This window comes from Sminthopsis crassicaudata, chromosome 3, assembly GCF_048593235.1.
Source record: "Sminthopsis crassicaudata isolate SCR6 chromosome 3, ASM4859323v1, whole genome shotgun sequence".
Lineage (NCBI taxonomy): Eukaryota > Metazoa > Chordata > Mammalia > Dasyuromorphia > Dasyuridae > Sminthopsis > Sminthopsis crassicaudata.
Genome location: NC_133619.1, coordinates 526,404,907 through 526,423,656, shown reverse-complemented (window position 1 = coordinate 526,423,656; position 18,750 = coordinate 526,404,907). Strand labels below are relative to the sequence as shown.

The window sequence follows — 18,750 nt, the reverse complement described above, 5'->3', positions numbered from 1 at the left end:
AACACTAGAGCAAGATTTGAACTTGGGTCCTCTCACTTTAGAGCCACTCTAAAGTTCTTCTCACCTCAGAATCTCTAGTATCCTTCAAAGTTCATTCAATTCCACCTCCTACATGAGTGATATCAAGCTTTTCTTGATTAACACAGATATTTCTCTTACTGTGTTTTGGTGAATTTCTTATATCTGTTATTCCTTAACCTAAGATGTTTTTGCTATATTTCTACATTACAATTTGTTCAACTATTCCCCAACTGATATATATCCATTTTATTTTATTTTATTTATTTTTTTTTTTGCCAGTACACGAAATGCTGCTGTATGAATTTTGTTTTAGGGGTGTGGGTGTGGGGGGAGGTTCATCTGTCCCTAAAGTCTCAGTATAATTTTAAGCTGCTTAGATCTTTGGGATATTTAATATATGATGACTTTTCTTTCTGTCATTATTCTGTTAGATTGAATGCTCATTAATAGCACTGCTAGACAAAAGGTCTAACTTAATGATCTTTCCTGTATAATTCCAAATTGTTCTCTAGAACACATGGAACAATTTATACTACTATCAACAGTATATTCATGTTCCTATCTTCCCTTCCAACGTGTACAGCTTCCAATTTTTATTATGTTTTTCAGTTTGTTGGTGTGAGGTAAAAATCTCACAGTGCTATTTTATTTGTATCTCTTAAATTGGAAGACTTTTCCACATTCTGCCTCATTTCCAAGAGAATGATCTCTTGGCCTTTGTTGGGTGCTTAATGTTCTCAGAAAATCTTTGATGAGGGCTTTGTATGACCTTGCAATAAAAACATATCATACAAGTGGGAAAACCACAAGCACCATTCATTTAGCATCATGATGGACAAGGTGACAGCTTTATAAAGTGCACTAACCCTGCTGCTTTTGGCAGCTGGGCAACTTGCTTTGAGATGATAGTATAGAAAGGATTTGTTTAGGGTTTCAGCTAAGCGATGTCCTGAGGAGAGAAGAAAAAAACACCTTGAATCTAGAAGATAGCAATTCCAAACAAGGAAAACAAAGTCATCTGCTAACACAGCCATTTTTGTTAATAGAAAATAATAGGTGCTGAAAATTCCATTTTGGGGAGAGATCACCTTCTCTGGTCTATCTTTTGCAGGATCATCTTAAAATATTCTATCACAGAATATTCTTTCAGATGGAACTGTTAGAAACAGATCAGTCTTTGGCAAAGTGATTTATATATATTTTTTGTACTTCTCATGGAAAATCATAGTCTTGTTCTTATACATTTCATCATCATAATTCACATAGAACTTTAAGGTTGGCAAAGTACCTTACATGTAATATTCTGACTCTCACAATGATCCAGTGAAGTAGGTATTATTATCATGTCCATTTTATAGATGAGAAACCTAAAGCTTAGAAGTAACTTGTCTAGGGCCATATAGCCTTTTAGGTGTCTAACGTAGGATTTGAACTCAGGATATCTTGAATCCAAGTGCAGAATTCTATTCCCTAGGCATCTTTCAGAATGTTAATTTGATTTACATAAAGGAATAACATCTGCTTTCTTTTCAACATTTCAAAAATATGCTTCATGCATTCCAGTAGTAAAATTTGAGTCTTAATTTATGTCATATAGAAAGATAAGTCCCTAATAAAGTCCTGTCATTTTATTTAGTGTCGGAAAAAAGCAGAATTATAATTCTTGGAAACTGTATGTGAGCAAACAGCCCCCATTCTTAATTAAATTAAATATTTTGAGATTCTTTTCATATGAAGAAATTGATCACTTTAGCCAAAGAAAAAGAACAAGCAAGAAAACTCATCAGAAAGTTATCATAATAAATCGATTTTTTCCCTACAAACCAATTGCAATGGTTTTTACAACCAGCCTCTTCCAAGATTTAAAACCTTATTCTTTATCACATAACAATTAGAGATCTTTGCTTATACAAATAAATGAATAAGAAAAGATATATGAAACAAGATTAGGAGAGACTTGTTTCATCCAATAAGTGTGTTATATAGAAATTTTGAGTAAAATTTCTGTCCAGTCAATTATACATTAAATGCATTAGGACAGCTCATTCCTTCAAGCAATCTATGATGAATCAATCACTGAAAGCAAGTGCCAGAAGGGACCCCAGAATAGTCTCCCCTTCTGCCCCTCTTATATTACAGATGAGGAAAATGCATGGACTAACTTACCCTATGTCATCCAATTTGTAGCATTTCAGAGAATAACCTAGAACCTCCTAATGCATGGTTCTGTGTTCATTTTCTTACAATGTGATCTTTTCAGTCAATGATTTTCTAAATCTACTCCAACTTTGGTGAGTGAGTCTCAATTCCTCCCCTCACTTACCAAGCAAACTGCTATCAATCTGGACCTTAAACTATTAGTTATAACTAAACTCTCAGAAAAAATGAGGATGGTTACAAAAGTGTAGCTTGTATAAAAAAGCAATATAATATAAAGGAATGAACACTTGAATTACGAGCCAGAAGATTAGGATTCAAATTTTGGCTGTACCACCTATTAGCCAAGAATCATGAGTGCATTATTTAGCCTTTCTAAGCTTCTCATATAGTAATTCTCATATAATAAAATGAGGTTAAAATATTTGTACCACCTATCTCACAGGGTAACATATGGAAAACACTTTCTGAGAGTAAAGCATTTCAGAAATGTTAGTTATTATTAGTCACTTCATTGTCTCAGCAAATAGCTCATAATGGCAATATTTTGTTCATATGGTTGTGATGATAAACATCCCACTGAAGTATTTCTTTAAGTCTCAATGCAGTAGTCATAGGATCTTACATTTATATCTGGAAAGGACCCAGAGGTCATCTTGTCAAACCCCATTTTCTAGATCAGGAAATAGGCCCCGAGAGCCAAAGTGCTTTGCCTAATCTAATATGTGGCAGTGTGGGATCTGAACCCTACACCAGTGACTCCAAATTCCACTGCATTATGTTCTATAAAACAAAAGACCTACTTTTATACTGTTAATATATTAAAGAGACAAGAAGAAGAAAGGAGGGTTAGAATCTGCTCTAACAAAGTTTTTTGTGACTAATTCCCCCTTTCTTTAGCACTTAATATCTTGCCATCTCCACCAGAAATATATCTAAAATGTTTCTTTCCAAAACAAAAATTGTTGAGGAGCTAGAAATAGGAAAGGATATAGGGTGGTATGGTTGTGACACAGATGACGTCTTCTATTCAAATCAAAGCTTAGCAGTGTTTTGTACTTAATAAATTGTCTTGTATATACTAGATGTTTAATAAATTCCCTTATATGTATTAGGTGCTTAAAAAGCTTTCTTGAATATACTAGGTGCTTAATAAGTGTGTTGAATTTAAAAGAACTCATGTCATATTTAGGAGCTAGGCACCACATGTGTTTTCTAGGAAAATGTCACAATAATCAAAACATTTGGAGGTTTTCAAAATTCTTCCTACAAATGTTTCTTTCTTTTATCAACTTTGGAGTCCCTTTCCCTTTCCCTTTCCATTTCCCTTTCCCTTTCCCTTTATTTGGCAGTCATTTGCCATATGTTATTGATTCTCCCTCTACAACAACTTTCAAAACTATCAATTATGTGCTACTTTGGGAATTTTCTTGGCAAAGATATGAGAATGGCTTGCTATTTCCTTCTCCAACTCATTTTACAGATAAGGAAACTGAGGCACACAGGATTAAGTAAATTGTTTAGGACCATACTGCTAGTAAATGTGTGAGGCTAGATTTGTACCCAGGAAGATGAGTCTTCTTAACTTCAGACTGGACACTCTATCATCCCCTATGCCACCTTACTGTCCCAGGCTCCTACTAACCTTTCCAGTTACATTTCTTATTATTTATCTTCATGTATTCTCTAATCCAGGTAACTGATCTGCTGGCTATTTACCACAAATGACAATTCCATCACCATCTCCTGAGCTTCCCTTAAAGCATAGACTCAGGGATGACTTCCTTTCACAAGGATTTTCCTAATATTCTTAGTCATTAATATTTCCTCTTTGAAATTACTTTGTGTTTACTTCCTCATGTACAAGTTACTTCATCCTAGTAGAATGCAAGCTCCATGAAGGCAAGGAATTTTTTTCCTTCTATCCATAGAGCCTAATACATAGCAAGTGCAGAGTAAACACCTGCTTAAATTGAATCATTTGCATTTTACCTATAATTGAAGTGAAATGTGCTTGTGAGATTCCCAAGGGAATCTATATAGAAGGAGGAGGACACAAAAGGTTTAAAATGGAGCACTCAGGGATGCTTCCAATGTCTGAGTGAGAGGAATGAAGAATCAGCAACATAGAAAGACAAACAACAGCCAGATAGATAAGACCTGAACACAGTGTTGCTGAAACGAAGAACAAAAATTCAAGGAGGAATGATTATGGCTCATTTAGCAGAGAGCTCAAGAGAAAAGATTGAGCCAAGAGGTCACCATCCTGGACATGAAAAATAAATCATGAACAACATACACACATGCACGTGCATGCACATGCATATACACATACACACACTTCAATGAAATCTGTGACCTTATTAAAATAGGTATGACCCTTCCTTGTGCAGCTCAAGACCCATCAGTGCTTTTTTTTATCTTGTAAGATCCTTTTCTGTATCTCCTTTTAAATTCTTTATGAAGAATCTATCCAAAATGCTTTTCTCTGGTTCTTTTCCAATAAGTTATGGATGAGTAGAACACTCAGACTATTCTTCTATTTATCTTCATTCTTGCTTTACTGGTTTACCTCATGTATTTGATGGTGCCTTTTATATCATTTCCTTCATGTCAGCCATCATTAACAATCAACTACAGTTTACATGCACTTTTCATGTACTTTGTTCACATGCTATAGTGATTCTAATGAAATCATAGTCACTCCATGATTTATAGCCAGACTGAAAGAATAGAGATTTAAAAACAGGTCCTTTTGAGACAGCTATATGTTAGAGTAAGTAGAGCTCCAGCCCTAGAGTTAAGAGGACGTCAAATATGCCCTCAGATATTTAATACTTACTAGCTGTGTGACTTTGGGCAAGTCATTTAACCCCAAATGCCTCATTTCCCCACAACTGTCAAATAGGGGCTTTTATATTAAAGGGAGGATCTCTGAAAATACCGCTCAATTTTCTAATGTGATATGATCTTTTCTACCTTTCAGTTCTGGGTTCAGTTCATTATCCATCTTTGTGGCATCTTTTCAAGATCTCTTTCTTTCTCTCTCAATATCTATACCTATATATTCATCTCTATCTTTGTCTATATTTATCTATATGCATATCTATATGTAATCTATATATGTATAACTATATGTATATTTACCTCTAGCTATATAGATAGATTATCAACATATATAGACAGACAGATATATATGACCTTATAGGCAATTTATTCCATGGCTCTGCTTGATGTTCTTCAGTCCTTTTCAGTCATGTTTGACTTTTTGTGACCCCATTTGGAGCTTTCTTGGAAATGATACTGAAATAATTTGCCATTTCTTTCTCAAGTTCATTTTATAGCTGAGGAAACTTGAGACAAGCAGGGTTGAATGACTTGCTTAAGGTCACACAGGAAGTGTCCGGGGCCAGGTTTGAACAAAGGAGGATGAGTCTTCATGTTCCAAGCCTCTCTATCCACTGTGCCATCTAGCTGCCCCTCATTTTTACAAATAAGGACATTGAGGTCCAAAGGTTATGTTACTCATTAACAGTCACACAGCTCGTAAGTGATAGAAGTAAAACCTGAACCCAAGATTTCTGGCTCACAAAGGCTACTGTTCTTTATATATTTGTTTAGAAAAAATAAAATCAAGGTGGCCTTTATATACTAGAACTCAAATCCACCTGAACTTTTACTTTGTGTGTGCATTAGCATGTCTGGGGTCTCATAGCTAATCAGTGCTGAGTGCTTTCCTAGAGAGTATTTGAAGTTGATCAATATCTCTGCAAAATAAAAGGGAACCTAATATATGACCTAAAATACAACAAAGAATCCATTTCCCCAAGCCTCTAACATTTCAGTGATCTCAGGTTAATAGAATACAGATCAAACTCCTCCTCCATACCCTATCAAGGATTTCTATATTTAAATGCCTCACTACAAGAAGCAGTCTTTTATTATGCTCTGTCATGGCTATGAATGTCTTTAAACAATCCAGAAGATGTCCAAGCTATCTAAGAAGGGATGTTACAGAGAATATCAATTTATGGATATTCCTAAGGGGAAAGGAAGAAGCTTGTTTTCCTTGTAGATTTTGAAGAAATATTTCATAGCATTAAACTTGAAGTGGTAGTAATCAGAGCGACAGTTATCTGTTGTCACCCTATGAATAGCTGGGCTAAATAACCATCGCTGGAGGAGCTCCTGCTCCTGAGATCGTTCTATTTTTTTCTTTGGTTCAAGATCTGTGTCCATCACTAAAAACCAGTGCAGTCTCTGACCACTTAATGTCAGAGTCGGAGCTTACAACAACTCTTGTGATCAGAGAGCCACTAAGTGATGGTGGTTTAGGAGGCAGAGCACTGGGACAAGGCTGGCTCCTTGAAAGGCTTAAGTCTATCAACCATTGGAATAGCAAATGTTTTACAGTATTTCTCAGAGTTCAGGCAGAAGTAAATATGGCAAGGCTGGGCTGTCTCTACAGCATTGACAAGTTTGGCTGTGCTTAGCAGTGTGTCCAAATATCAATTTTGGAAGAGACTGGCTTCTGACATAGCAGTCAAATACACGGACTGCTTTCTAAAACTCCTTTTATAGAACTTACATTTTTTCTGTTTATGCCCTTTTTTTTTTTCCTTTGCTGGATGAATTTATGCTACAGAGGCAGCTGGATGGGATAGTGGATAGTGTTGGGGTTGAGAAAGATCTGAATAGCTGTGTAACGCTGGCTAAGTAACTTAACCTGTATCTGCCTTGCTTTTCTTAATTGTGAAACATATAATTCTATGGATGGTTGTTGTGAGGGTCAAATGAGATAATATTTATAAAGCCCAGTGCCTGACACATCTCAGATGCTACATAAATGCTTATTCAATTCCCCTTCTTCAATTCCAAATGGTCACTATTTCCTAACTATAATTTTTTTTTTTTTTTGGATACAAAGCTGGGTAATGGCCTGCCTTGGGGAAGGACTGAGCTTTCCAGAAAAACATCTGGAATTATGAAAGACAGGAAAAAGTTCCCCATTTTCATGGAACTGGAAAAAGCACAATCCACTAAGGAAGAGGTCTCTGGGAGGAAATAAAGAAATCTGGAGGGAAGTGCTGTCTTGATTGAGCTCCCACTGAAGAACCAGATGGCAGTAGGCCAGAAGGAGATGTGTGGGGTGCATTGTAAGAGGAAGAGCAGCCTGCCCACAGTGCCTGAGATGGTACATTTTTCATACTTCCCTGGACATAAAATCACAAAACACCTGACCTAACAAACCCAAGACATACTTTAAAATGTCAGGATGCAAAGATTAATTTATTAGACATAGGTTGTTCCAACATGAGGCAAAAATAAATTCTACTGGTATGAGCATGTAGACAATAACATGTTTATTGGCTAGAGTAAAGGATGTAGAAATCTGAATTCTATTTGAAACTGACCTCTTAATTTACTATTTCATTTAAATTTCTCAATCTGGAAAACGGATAAAATCCAAGATTCATGGGACCTAAGAATATACTAGAATAACATTGAGTCTCTCAAATTAGACAATGTTATATTACAAAATTGGAAATACACAGAAGAAAGAAGGCATTTTTATTAGCAAGCTCTAATTTTAATTCAGTTGCATTAGACTACAATTTATATTTACGTATTCATCAGAATCCCCTCATGTGATTTTAGACAAGTTAATTAACTGCTTAATTTCTTCATCTCTAAATTGAAGATGGTTGGTGGGGTAAGATGACATCTGATCTCTGATAATTTTAAATTTATGATTTTTTTGGTAAAATTAATATTGGTGACTAAATCAACATTCAAGTTATAGAGCAATTATGATATTTTAATTTTTACTCTTTTCTGGTTTAAAAGCATGTAATAAACTGCTTGATAATGACTTAAATTTTTAGAGATCCTATGGAGACAGGCATCAAAATGACACTTAAGCACAAGAAAGCTTAAGTAACTTACATTTATCCCTAGCATTGGCAGGGCCATGATGATGACTTTATTCACTGTATCGGAATTCGTGATTGTTATTGTTTTGGACTGCAGAAAAGAGAGAAATAACAAAAAAGATCATGAGGATGAAGAATTTTAAAGAAGATCAACCAATTACAGTCAACACTGGATCACCCACATTTTTAAGAGCAAAACTTGTATTCAAAGGCACTGACATCATTATATCATTATATATTACTCCCTTATGTGACAGCCTATAAGTAGTTTGGTCATCTAGGGTATAAATGTCAAAAACCATCAAATAACCAACAACATTAAAATGTGACTGGGAAATATTTAATAAATTTTTTTTAAACTATAATAAAACACAGGCAAAATTAATATATATATTTTTCTAAGTCAATATATAGCCAGCAAGGATGCTTACATATGGTTTAATGGTCCCCATTTCTATTTGAGCTTGACAGTACTCACAGAGGTGAAAATCTCCCTCAAAACAGAGAATCATCAACAGTAGTTTGAGAAAGAAATTGTGGCTGCTTCCTTAAAATGGTCACATAAAGAAGAAACTTAGGCAGCAAGGAAGAGCTCAAAGGTTGTGAGAAGGAGAGCAAAAGTTAGATCTCTTTTCTTTTTCCTTCTGAGTGAGCTGTGTTTTCATGGCACAGCTATATTGCTTTCTTTCAGGTAATAGGAATCTCCAGAAAGAGCCTCGCCACATTCAAATTTAAGTATGAATGCACACATTCCAAATCCCAGCACAAAATCCTTAAAAAAAAAAAAAAAATAGACAAACAAACAAAACCCAGGGTCAGCTAGGTGGCACAGTGGATAGAGCACCAGCTCTGAAGGTAGGAAGACCTGAGTTCAAATTTAGCCTCAGACACTTAATACTCCTAGCTGTGAGAACTTGGGTTAGTTCACTTAACCCCAACAGCCTCAGCAAACAACCAACCAAACAAAAACAAAAAAACAATAGCTCTGCCCTTTCCAAATAATCACATCATCCACTGGTAGGTATACTTGAGAATTGGCAATAAAAGACTTGTTTTGTTTCCAGAGTAATACCCAGCTTGTTCACATCCCAAACTGAGAGGAGAAGAAGTAAAGAAAACCCAATACTAACAGACTTGGTTTAGAAAGCAGAGGACACATCAGACTTAGGAGGACCTGAGTAAAGGGAATTATTTCTTTACTTCAGTTCAGCATAACACTGCCAAAAAATATGGGAAAAAATTATACACAAAAAGGGTTATAAAAGACGTAACATATGGATAAAGTTCTCTGGATTCCAGAAGGCATTGTTAAAGGAGAATGGTATTTATTGTGAGAGGCGGCATGAGACAGGATGGAAATGCCATTCTTCAAGTCAAGGAAAGTGGTGTTTTTAACATCTGGTGTTAGGTGTGACACTAGGTAAGTAATTTCTGAGTGCCCCAAGCCAGTCATCAATCTGTACCAGTGAAGGAAACTTACCGAATTCTCTACACTGATGAAATCACAAGCCTAAAGCCTTCCATCCCAGATTATGGTACTACTTCTGTTGTGTCATTTCAGCCATGTATGACTCCATTTGGGGTTTCTTTGACAAAGATACTGAAGTGGTCTATTTCCCCCTCCAGCTCATTTTACAGATGAGAAACTGAAGCAAACAAGAGTTAAGCGACTTGCTCAGGGATATATACTAAGTATCTAAGGCCATATTTGAATTCAAGAAGATGAGTCTCTCTGACTCCAGGTCCAGCATTTTAACCACGTACCACTTAACTGATCTTGGTACCAAGAAAGAAATAGCATTGATCCTAAAAGTAAGGAAAATTTGAGTTGAAATCTGGACTCAGTTACTCAGACACAGATGGAAGCTTCAGTTTCCTCATCTGGAAAATGGGGATAATGAGATCATTTAATTCCCAGAGTTGTTATAAGGATGAAATAATATTTGTTTTGTAAACCTTGAAGTGTTATACAAATATTATTGTTGTAATTATGATATGGATTTGCTATGATATACTACTTGACCAAATCAGTTTCTAGCAGTCTGTCTCTTATATACTACTTGACCAAATCAGTTTCTAGCAGTCTGTCTCTTATTAATGGCAGATATATACTACATAAGGTGCTAATTGTGGAGTAGGAAAAACCTGCATTCAAATACTGCTTCAGATACTTATTAGGTCTGTGATAATGAAATATCAGGTCTTTAAAGTCCTTTCATAGTCTATGATTTTTTAAAGATTGCTGGGGGGGGGGGTTGTGTTATTTATTCTAAATGGTTGCAATGTTTTTGTGAATAAAAGTATTATAAAGAATGCTTTAATCATAGAACTATCCTAAGATTTAGAGCTATAAGGAATCAATATTAAAAAAATCACCAAGACCTTAACTTCTTTTTTTTTTAGTAGAAAGTGTACTATTTCATTTTATTTTTATTTTTTATTGAAGCTTTTTAATTTTCAAAACATATGCAAAGATAATTTTTCACCACTGACTCTTGCACAACCTTGTGTTCCAGTTTCCCCACCTTCCCCCCAAACCATTCCCCTATATGGCAAACAATTCAATATATATCAAACATGGTAATATATATATATATATATATATATATATAAATCCAATATAGGCATACATATTAATATAATTATCTTGCCACACAAGAAAAATCAGATCAAAAAGGAAAAAAATGAGAAAGAAAAATTCAAGCAAACAACAAAAAAAGTGAATGTTATGTTATGATCCACATTTAATTTCCACAGTCCTTTCTCTGGGTGCAGATGGCGCCCATCATCACAAGATCATTGGAACAGGACTGAATGGTCTCATTATTGAGAAGAGCCATGTCCATCAGAATCGATCGTCACATAATCTTGCTGTTGTTGTGAACAATGATCTCCTGGCTCTGCTCATCTCACTCAGCATCAATTCATGTAAGTCATTCCAGGCCTCTCTGAAATCATGCTGATCATTTCTTATATTATATTATTTAACAATAATATTCCATAACATTCACATACCATAACTTATTTAGCCATTCTCCAATTGATGGGCATCCATTCAATTTCCAGTTTCTGGCCACTACAAAGAGGGCTGCCACAAACATTGCTGCACATGTGGGTCCCTTTCCCTTCTTTAATATCTCTTTGGGATATAATACTATAGAAACACTACTGGGTCAAAGGGGATGCACAGTTTGATAACTTTTTGAGCATAGTTCCAAACTACTCTCCACAATGGCTGGATCTGTTCACAACTCCACCAACAATGCATCAGTGTCCCAATTTCCCCACATCCCCTCCAACATTTGTCATTGTGTTTTCCTGTCACCTTAGCCAATCTGAGAGGTGTGTAGTGAAGACCTTAATTTCTTATCCTTTTCTGGGTCATAGACCCCTTTGGCAATCTAATAAAGTCATTCACTTTTCGGAATGATATTTTTTAAATGATTAAAATAAAATAATAGGGATTAGAAAAGAAACCAATTATACTAAATTCTAAAGATTAAAATGATTTTCCCAAGATCAAATTAAGCATCCCGAGAATGACCAATTTGAAAAAGGAAACATTAGGCACCTAGGTAGTGCAGTGGATAGAGCATTAACACTATAATAAGGAAGATCTGCATTCAAACATGGCCTCAGACACAAACTAGCTATGAAACCCTGGCTAAGTCACTTAAGACTTTGCTATTTCTTGTCATTTTTAAAAAATGTTGATGTGGTTTTCTGTTTTATCACAACGTCAACTGAACTAATTTACTGAGATAATTATAATTCAGGGGACCCATGGTAAAGGCTATTAAAACTAAAGGTCTCACCACTGCACTCCTCTTGGTGCCAATCGTGTTTCTCATATTCACTCTTATTTCTGTTCTGGGGAGCCACCATTTTATGCTTTTCAGAAGCTCATGAGAGCTGCCTCAGAAACAGCAAGAGAGGGACATTTAGATCATTTTTATTTTTCTTTAAAGTTTTGAGTTCCAAAGACTTTATTTTTATTTAATGAAAATATCTTCTTTGGTCCTAAAATCTTTTCTTATCCATAAATCTGACAGACTATTTCATGACCTCTTAATTTGTTCATGGTAATACCTTTTATATGTAAATTTTGATCTGATCTTAGTATATGGTGTGAAATGTTGGTCTGTACATATTTTCTGCCATACTGTTTTCCAGTTTTCCCAGTAGTTTTTGTCAAATATTAATTTTTCAAAACCTTGAATCTTTGGGTTTATCATATACTAGAGTACTATGATCATTTACTATAATTTAACTGTACCTAATCCATGTGATTCACTGATTCACCACTCTACTACTTAACCAGTACCAGATTATTTTGGTAATTATTTGCTTCATAATAATTTAGATTGGATATAGCTAGACCACCTTCTTTCCCATTATTCATTGATTCTCTGGATAACTTTGAACTTTCTTTCAGATGAATTTATTTTTCTAGCTCTACAAATAGCTCTTTCTAGCTCTTTCCCTCCTCACAAGTGTTTTACTTCTAATCACTACTTTCTCCAATCAATCCTCTCTCCCTTCTATAATCCTCATACCTTTTTATTTCCTTATAGGACAATATAGATTTCTGTATCCAACTGAGCATGTATTTTATTCCCTTTGAGTCAATTTTGATGAGAGTAAGATTTAAGTTTTTTGCCTGGCATCCCTCCCCACAATCTTTCTGTTCTGGGTCAGAACTCTGAACTTGAAACAAACATTCTTACAAGGTACTAAGTCAGTGGAATTGATAGAGACAATAGTTATCTAATTTAGCATGGTGTTCATTATGATGGATGTAATCCTACAAGGAGAAATTATGGGCCAGAACTTGAAATAAGGTACTAAGTGGAATTGAGGAGATAATGGTTAAATCGAGTTTAGCATTGATTTGATCCTACCACAAATAATGGTTTCCTAGTGATATAATGATTGGTGTATAATCAGTGTGGAGCATATAAGCTAAAAGCTCTCAGGGCCAGAAGAGACAAGCTTACTAGAAGCTCTGGGAGGCTGAGACAGATTCATTCCATCATCCACCTTCATTGTGGCTGGAGGCTGAAGCATAAACCCTTGGAATTCCTGGAGATTCAGAAGCCAGAGAAGGCAGGGGGGAGCTTAAGCTCTTGGAACCAAGGAGAGAGATAAGCCTCCAAAAACTAGCCGAGCCACAAGTGAAGGAGACAAGACTTTGAAGGAGACAATAAAGGATTTGGACTTTAATCCCTCGCTGTACTTGTGGTGATTACTGAACTGAAACGAAGGCTGCCTCCAGAGACCCCAAGAAAACCTCAATAGAGAACATGACATTTTAGAGAGAATATTACATCTTCCTTGTCCATTATAATAGCTTTTATGTGAGATAATTTACCCCACTCAATATCTTTTCTCCTTTCAGGCAATTTTCTTTTTCACCTCTTTATTTTTCTGGGGAGGGGGGAGATATCATTCCCCTTTATGTCACCTTATATCTACACTTTCTGTTTATATATACTCCATAATAAAGTTCTTAAGAGTAACAAACATTATATATTTATATAAATATTAAAAGTTTAACCTTATTGAATCTTTCTTGGTTTTTTTTTTTTTAAACCTTTTTTATTTTTTCCTGACTTTTATAATTAGTAGTTAATTTTCAAGATTTAATTCTGGTCTTTTAACTTGGAGTGCTTTAAAGTTCTCTGTTTCAATAAATATCCCATTCCTTCCTTGCTCCTGAATGATTATATTCAGCTTTGCAGGGTAGATGATTTTTGGATGTAATCCTAGCTCTTTGCCTGCCAGCATATCATATTCCAAGTCCTTTGGTTCTTTACTGTGGAAGCTGCTAAATCCTGTGTAATCTTGACTATAGCTCCAAAACATTTGAATTTTTCTTTTTGGTTGCTTGCAGTGCTTTCTCCTTGGTCTATGAGCTCTGTAATTTGTCTGTGATGCTCCTAGGAGTCTTTGTTTTAGGATCTTTTTCAGGCAGTGATTATTTCAATTTCTATAAATTATCAAAGAAAACTGTTCTGATATATCTGGTTCTAATATATCAGAACAGTTTTCTTTGATAATTTATTGAAATATGTTGTCTAGGCTTTTTTTTTTTTTTTTTTTTTTTTTTTTTTTGCTCATGGCTTTCAGGTAGTCAAATAATTCTTAGATTATCTCTTCTGGATGTATTTTCTATGTTGGTTGTTTTTTCAAACATTTCCAAAAATTTCACATTTTCTTCTGTTTTTTAAAAAAAGTTTTGATTTTGTTTTATCATATTCTGTTGTCTCATAGAGTCATTAGTTTTCACTTGCTCAATTCAAATTTTCAGGGAAATTTTTTTTTTTTTACATTTAAACTATTTTTCCCCATTGATTTAGTGTTTTATTTCCCCCCAGTTATATGCAAAAACTATTTTTAATATATTTTTTTAAACTTTGAGTTCCAGATTCTCTTGCCTCCTCCCTTTCCATATTTTGTCATTGCAAGCAATTCAATATAGGTTTTATGTGTGTAGTCATGCAAAATATTTCTATAATGGTCATGTTGTGAAAGAAACATAGACAAAAAGTTTAAAAAAAAACTCTTCAGAAAAATAAAGTAAAAAAAAAAGTATGCTTCAATATGCATTCTGACACCATCAGTTCTTTCTCTGGGTATGAATGACATTTTTTTATCATAATTCTTCAGTTGTCTTGTACCACTGTATTGCTAACAAGAGTTAAGTCATATATAGCTCATTCTCTTATAATATTGCTGTTATGTTGTACATAATACATTTCACTTTGCATCAGCATCAAAGACCAGGTGTTTTGAGGTCATTATTTCTTATAGCACAATAGTATTCCATTATAATCCCATATAGCACTTTATTCAGTCATTCCACACTTGATGGATATTCCCTTAATTTCCATTCTTTGCCCCCAGAAAAGAATGACTATAAATATTTTTTATACATATAGATTTTTTTCATTTCTGCTTTTTATGTCTTTTGGAATATAGCCCTAATAATGGTCAAAAAGTTTGCATACTTTTGGGTATGGCCAACTCTTCTATTAAGAGTTATTTTCCTTGGTAAATTTTCGTACCTATTTTCTCTGCTATTGATTTTTTTCATGATTCTTTTGCATTATTCTCATTCCCATCTCTACCAATTCTTCCACTTTTAAAATTCCTTTTTAAGACCTTCCAGGAATTCTTTTTGAGCCCAAGACCAAATTATAATTTTTTTAAAGCTTCACATATAGCCATTTTGACACTATAGTTTTCTAAGTTTATGCCTTGATCATTTCTGTCACCACAGTAACTTAAGTATACAGTTAATTCTTTTTTGTTCCTTGCTCATTTGTTTTCTGTCTTTTTGTGACTTGATGTTTTGATGTGAGAAATAGGCTTGTTCCAAGCTTTTTGTCCTAGGGCTTAGGATCTTATTGCTTAATTTCCCTGAAGAATGGGAATGAGAATAATATAGGTATGGTTTTAGCTGCTGGCCTGCCCTCAGGGGTACATCCCTGCTGCTGGGTTGCTATGGAAAAGGGGTCTCTCTGCTGGCAAGCCCCAGGGGTGGGATCTCACTACTGGCCAGGCTTTGGGGCTTCAGTACTGTTTAGCAATGACATCAAGGTCTAGCTGGTGACTTGTGCTGGTGACTTGGGTAGGAAAATTGCTGAGCCACACAGGCTGCTCACTAGCCTATGGGGCTGCTGGTTTGTAGTAGGAGAGGGTTTCATTGGATGGTCCCAAGCTTGGAATCTTGCTTCAGGCCCCATGCTGTGAAGCTGACTACTACTGTTTCTCTTGGAGCTCATTCTCCTCTTACCCCAATGAGACTGACCTTTCCTGCTATATTGGCAAGCTGATCCTAGATCAATTCTCTAGTTGTTTGGAGGGAAATTTGAGAGAGCTTCAGAGGGTTCCTGTGCCACTCCACTATCTTGGCACTGGATAACTCTAAGCCATTCTTGCTTCCTCAGGGAAGCCTAGCCTGCATTTTTACTTTCCTTGTCTTCTCTATTTTCTTGTGTAACATAAGATTTTATTGGCCACCAATCTTTCCCACAGTAAGAAGCTGAAGATGTGTGTGTGTGCACATACACACACTTTTTTAAAAAAAGAACCCAGTGCAGTGATCTTCCACAAAAACCTTTAAAGTTATCAGTTTTCACTGCAATTAAGGCAAAGAAGGAAAACGAGAGGAACAAATCATAGAAAATCACTGACTTCTCATACTATTAAAAAAAAAATTAAGCTTTTCTTTCAAGCAGTGACATCTGGCACTCAGGAACAGGTCAAAACATTTGCGAAACTTTTGCTTTTGGCTAGAACAAAACTATTTTGCACTACACATTTTTTCACATAAAAATAGTGCAATTCCTAGTGATCTACGGCTGCTATAGTACATGAGAAACCATAGTATCTTTTTTAAAAATTCAGAAAATGAAGATTTTTTTATCTTAGACTACCAGTAACATCTTTGCTACTGCACCACAATTCTAGGACACAGAGTTACACACAATAATGGAAACTTAAAACTTTCCTAATTTGGCCAATGTAAGACAAAAGTATTCTTTTGCAGGGGAAGACAAGAAAAGAGGATGGAAATATACTATTCTCTTATAAAAATCGACCTTGTATAACCCACTCCTATGCTTGGGATGGGGGAGAAATTGGGGGGAGAGAGAGGTTGCCACAGAATGAAGGCTGATCTTTTTCAAACTGAAGTGTCCCCTTTTTAAGAAATGACAGTTCAGAAAATGGAGACTGTTTATTATTAATAGGAAATACCTCTTTGGGGAAATGATTTTTCTTTAGTCAAGGCAGCAGCATGACCCCGCAGCTGCTTCTGAAAGGCCAGTGAAGCATTTAGGCCAGAGGGAGGAAGAGAGGAGTAGAGAGACACAGGGCAAGTATTTCCTTGGATATTCTGAAATATACTCACTAAGGACTGTAATTAACATTACTACTCTGTACTCCCCAGAATTTGCGCTTTACATACAGAAAGAGGTTTCTACCCACATAGTAATTTCTGAATGTCTTCCCCTTTCTTCTCCTAACTCCCAGTGTTTCTGTTCTTTCATACCCCACGAGGTGGAATTAAATTTGTTGACTTAGAAAAACACTTACATAAGCACAATTCCCAATGTCCTTTGCAAAGATTTTAAGAGGAATGCTCTTTGGATGGTCCTTCTCCTTCTCTTCATCAATATATCTAATCAAATGAAAATACAAATATATACACCGATGAATCAGATAGATTTGGTTAATGACATTTTTAATTAGACTATCTAATTTTCAACATTTGTAGAAACACTAAAGTTACGAAGAAACTAAATCAATCATAAGACAAAAGAGCACATAGGAAATCTGAAGATAAAAAATGGGCCTAGGTAAAAGAAACAAATGAGCATTCTTTGTCAAGAGAAGACACGGTTGTGATCAAGTGAGACCTTTAGTCCTGAAGCCTGAAAAATATATCTTGGGAAATCAGTTCTGATTTATGGTCTCTGAATCCCCATAACCCTATACTTCTGCAATATTCTCTATTCCCCCTTGGATCCAGTACAATATTGGAAGTAAGAAGGAATGTCATAATTTACATTTTGTGTTCTATAAATCTCCAGCAGATCAATTCTTGGACATCACTTTTTGGAGATAATAGGCATATCTATGACAACAAATATTTTAAAGTAAGCAGAGGGTAAATTTTTAGACTGTAAGCTCTTTGAGAGGAAGAATAAGAATGATTTTAAACTTGATTTGGAGTGGAACAAAGTAGAGAATCAGTTTTTCTTTTTTTAAATGGGAAATCATTAAATTTCACTTCAATATAATAATGATTCTTATAAATGAGAATGTGGGCTAACATTTAAATTCACTGGTGATCAACAAAAAGAAAGAGATCTTAATCAACTATTTCTGTCTAAAAAGTCAACATTCTCCCAAGAAAGCTTATGTGTGTATATATGTGTAAACATAAAATGAGACCATAAATTAACATTTTTCCTAGAACATAATGTAGGTAATAGATTCATATTTCCACCAAAATAGGTGTAATCCAATTCTACCATTTTGCACAAAAAAAAAAAAAAAAAAAAATAAAAAGATATTGGTTTGAGGGCAATCTTTGGGGGAAAATTTTTTTATTCTATTATTACCAGTTAAGAAAATGAAGAGTTTCAGATCAAAATGAAGATACTGTTAAAATACCTCTGGAGAAAGTGATAGCCACTTGTCCTTTTGTTCTGAAGAACTGTGATCAAAGAAAATAGAAACAAAAGTCAAATGAAATCAAAATGTTCCTTTTTATGTATCTATATACACCAACCCCCCCCCCCAATTTACTGGAAAACACTACCAAATCAGTCAATTTTGACATACAAGTAAATATAATAAGCTAGAATACCACTGATTCCAATGTCCAAAAGAGAAACTTACTGTGGGACTTCTTAATGGGTGAAATTACCTTATAAAAATCAACTAGACTAAGCCCAATAAGTCTGATCAATTATTTGAATAGCCATGATTTTATCTGTGATACTAATGAAGTTCTTCTGGAGATGTTATACTATTGCAAAATCTTATAACACCAAATCAGCCAATCAGATATCCCAAAGGTCAATGAAAAGATATGTGGGGGAAAGTAGGCTGCAACATACGACTA

At 35.0% G+C, this 18,750-nt stretch overlaps 1 protein-coding gene across 1 annotated transcript in view; it reads right to left on the bottom strand.

The window, feature by feature from the left end:
- Positions 1-18,750, bottom strand: part of ARHGAP20 (Rho GTPase activating protein 20) — a 157,827-nt gene that overhangs the window by 46,285 nt on the left and 92,792 nt on the right. Inside the window, exons 5-7 of the mRNA XM_074304311.1 lie at positions 18,307-18,339; positions 17,214-17,307; positions 8,125-8,202 (exon numbers count right to left, since the gene is read on the bottom strand). Of these exons, the coding sequence (XP_074160412.1) occupies positions 8,125-8,202; positions 17,214-17,307; positions 18,307-18,339 (205 nt within the window). The remainder of the gene's footprint in view (positions 1-8,124; positions 8,203-17,213; positions 17,308-18,306; positions 18,340-18,750) is intronic.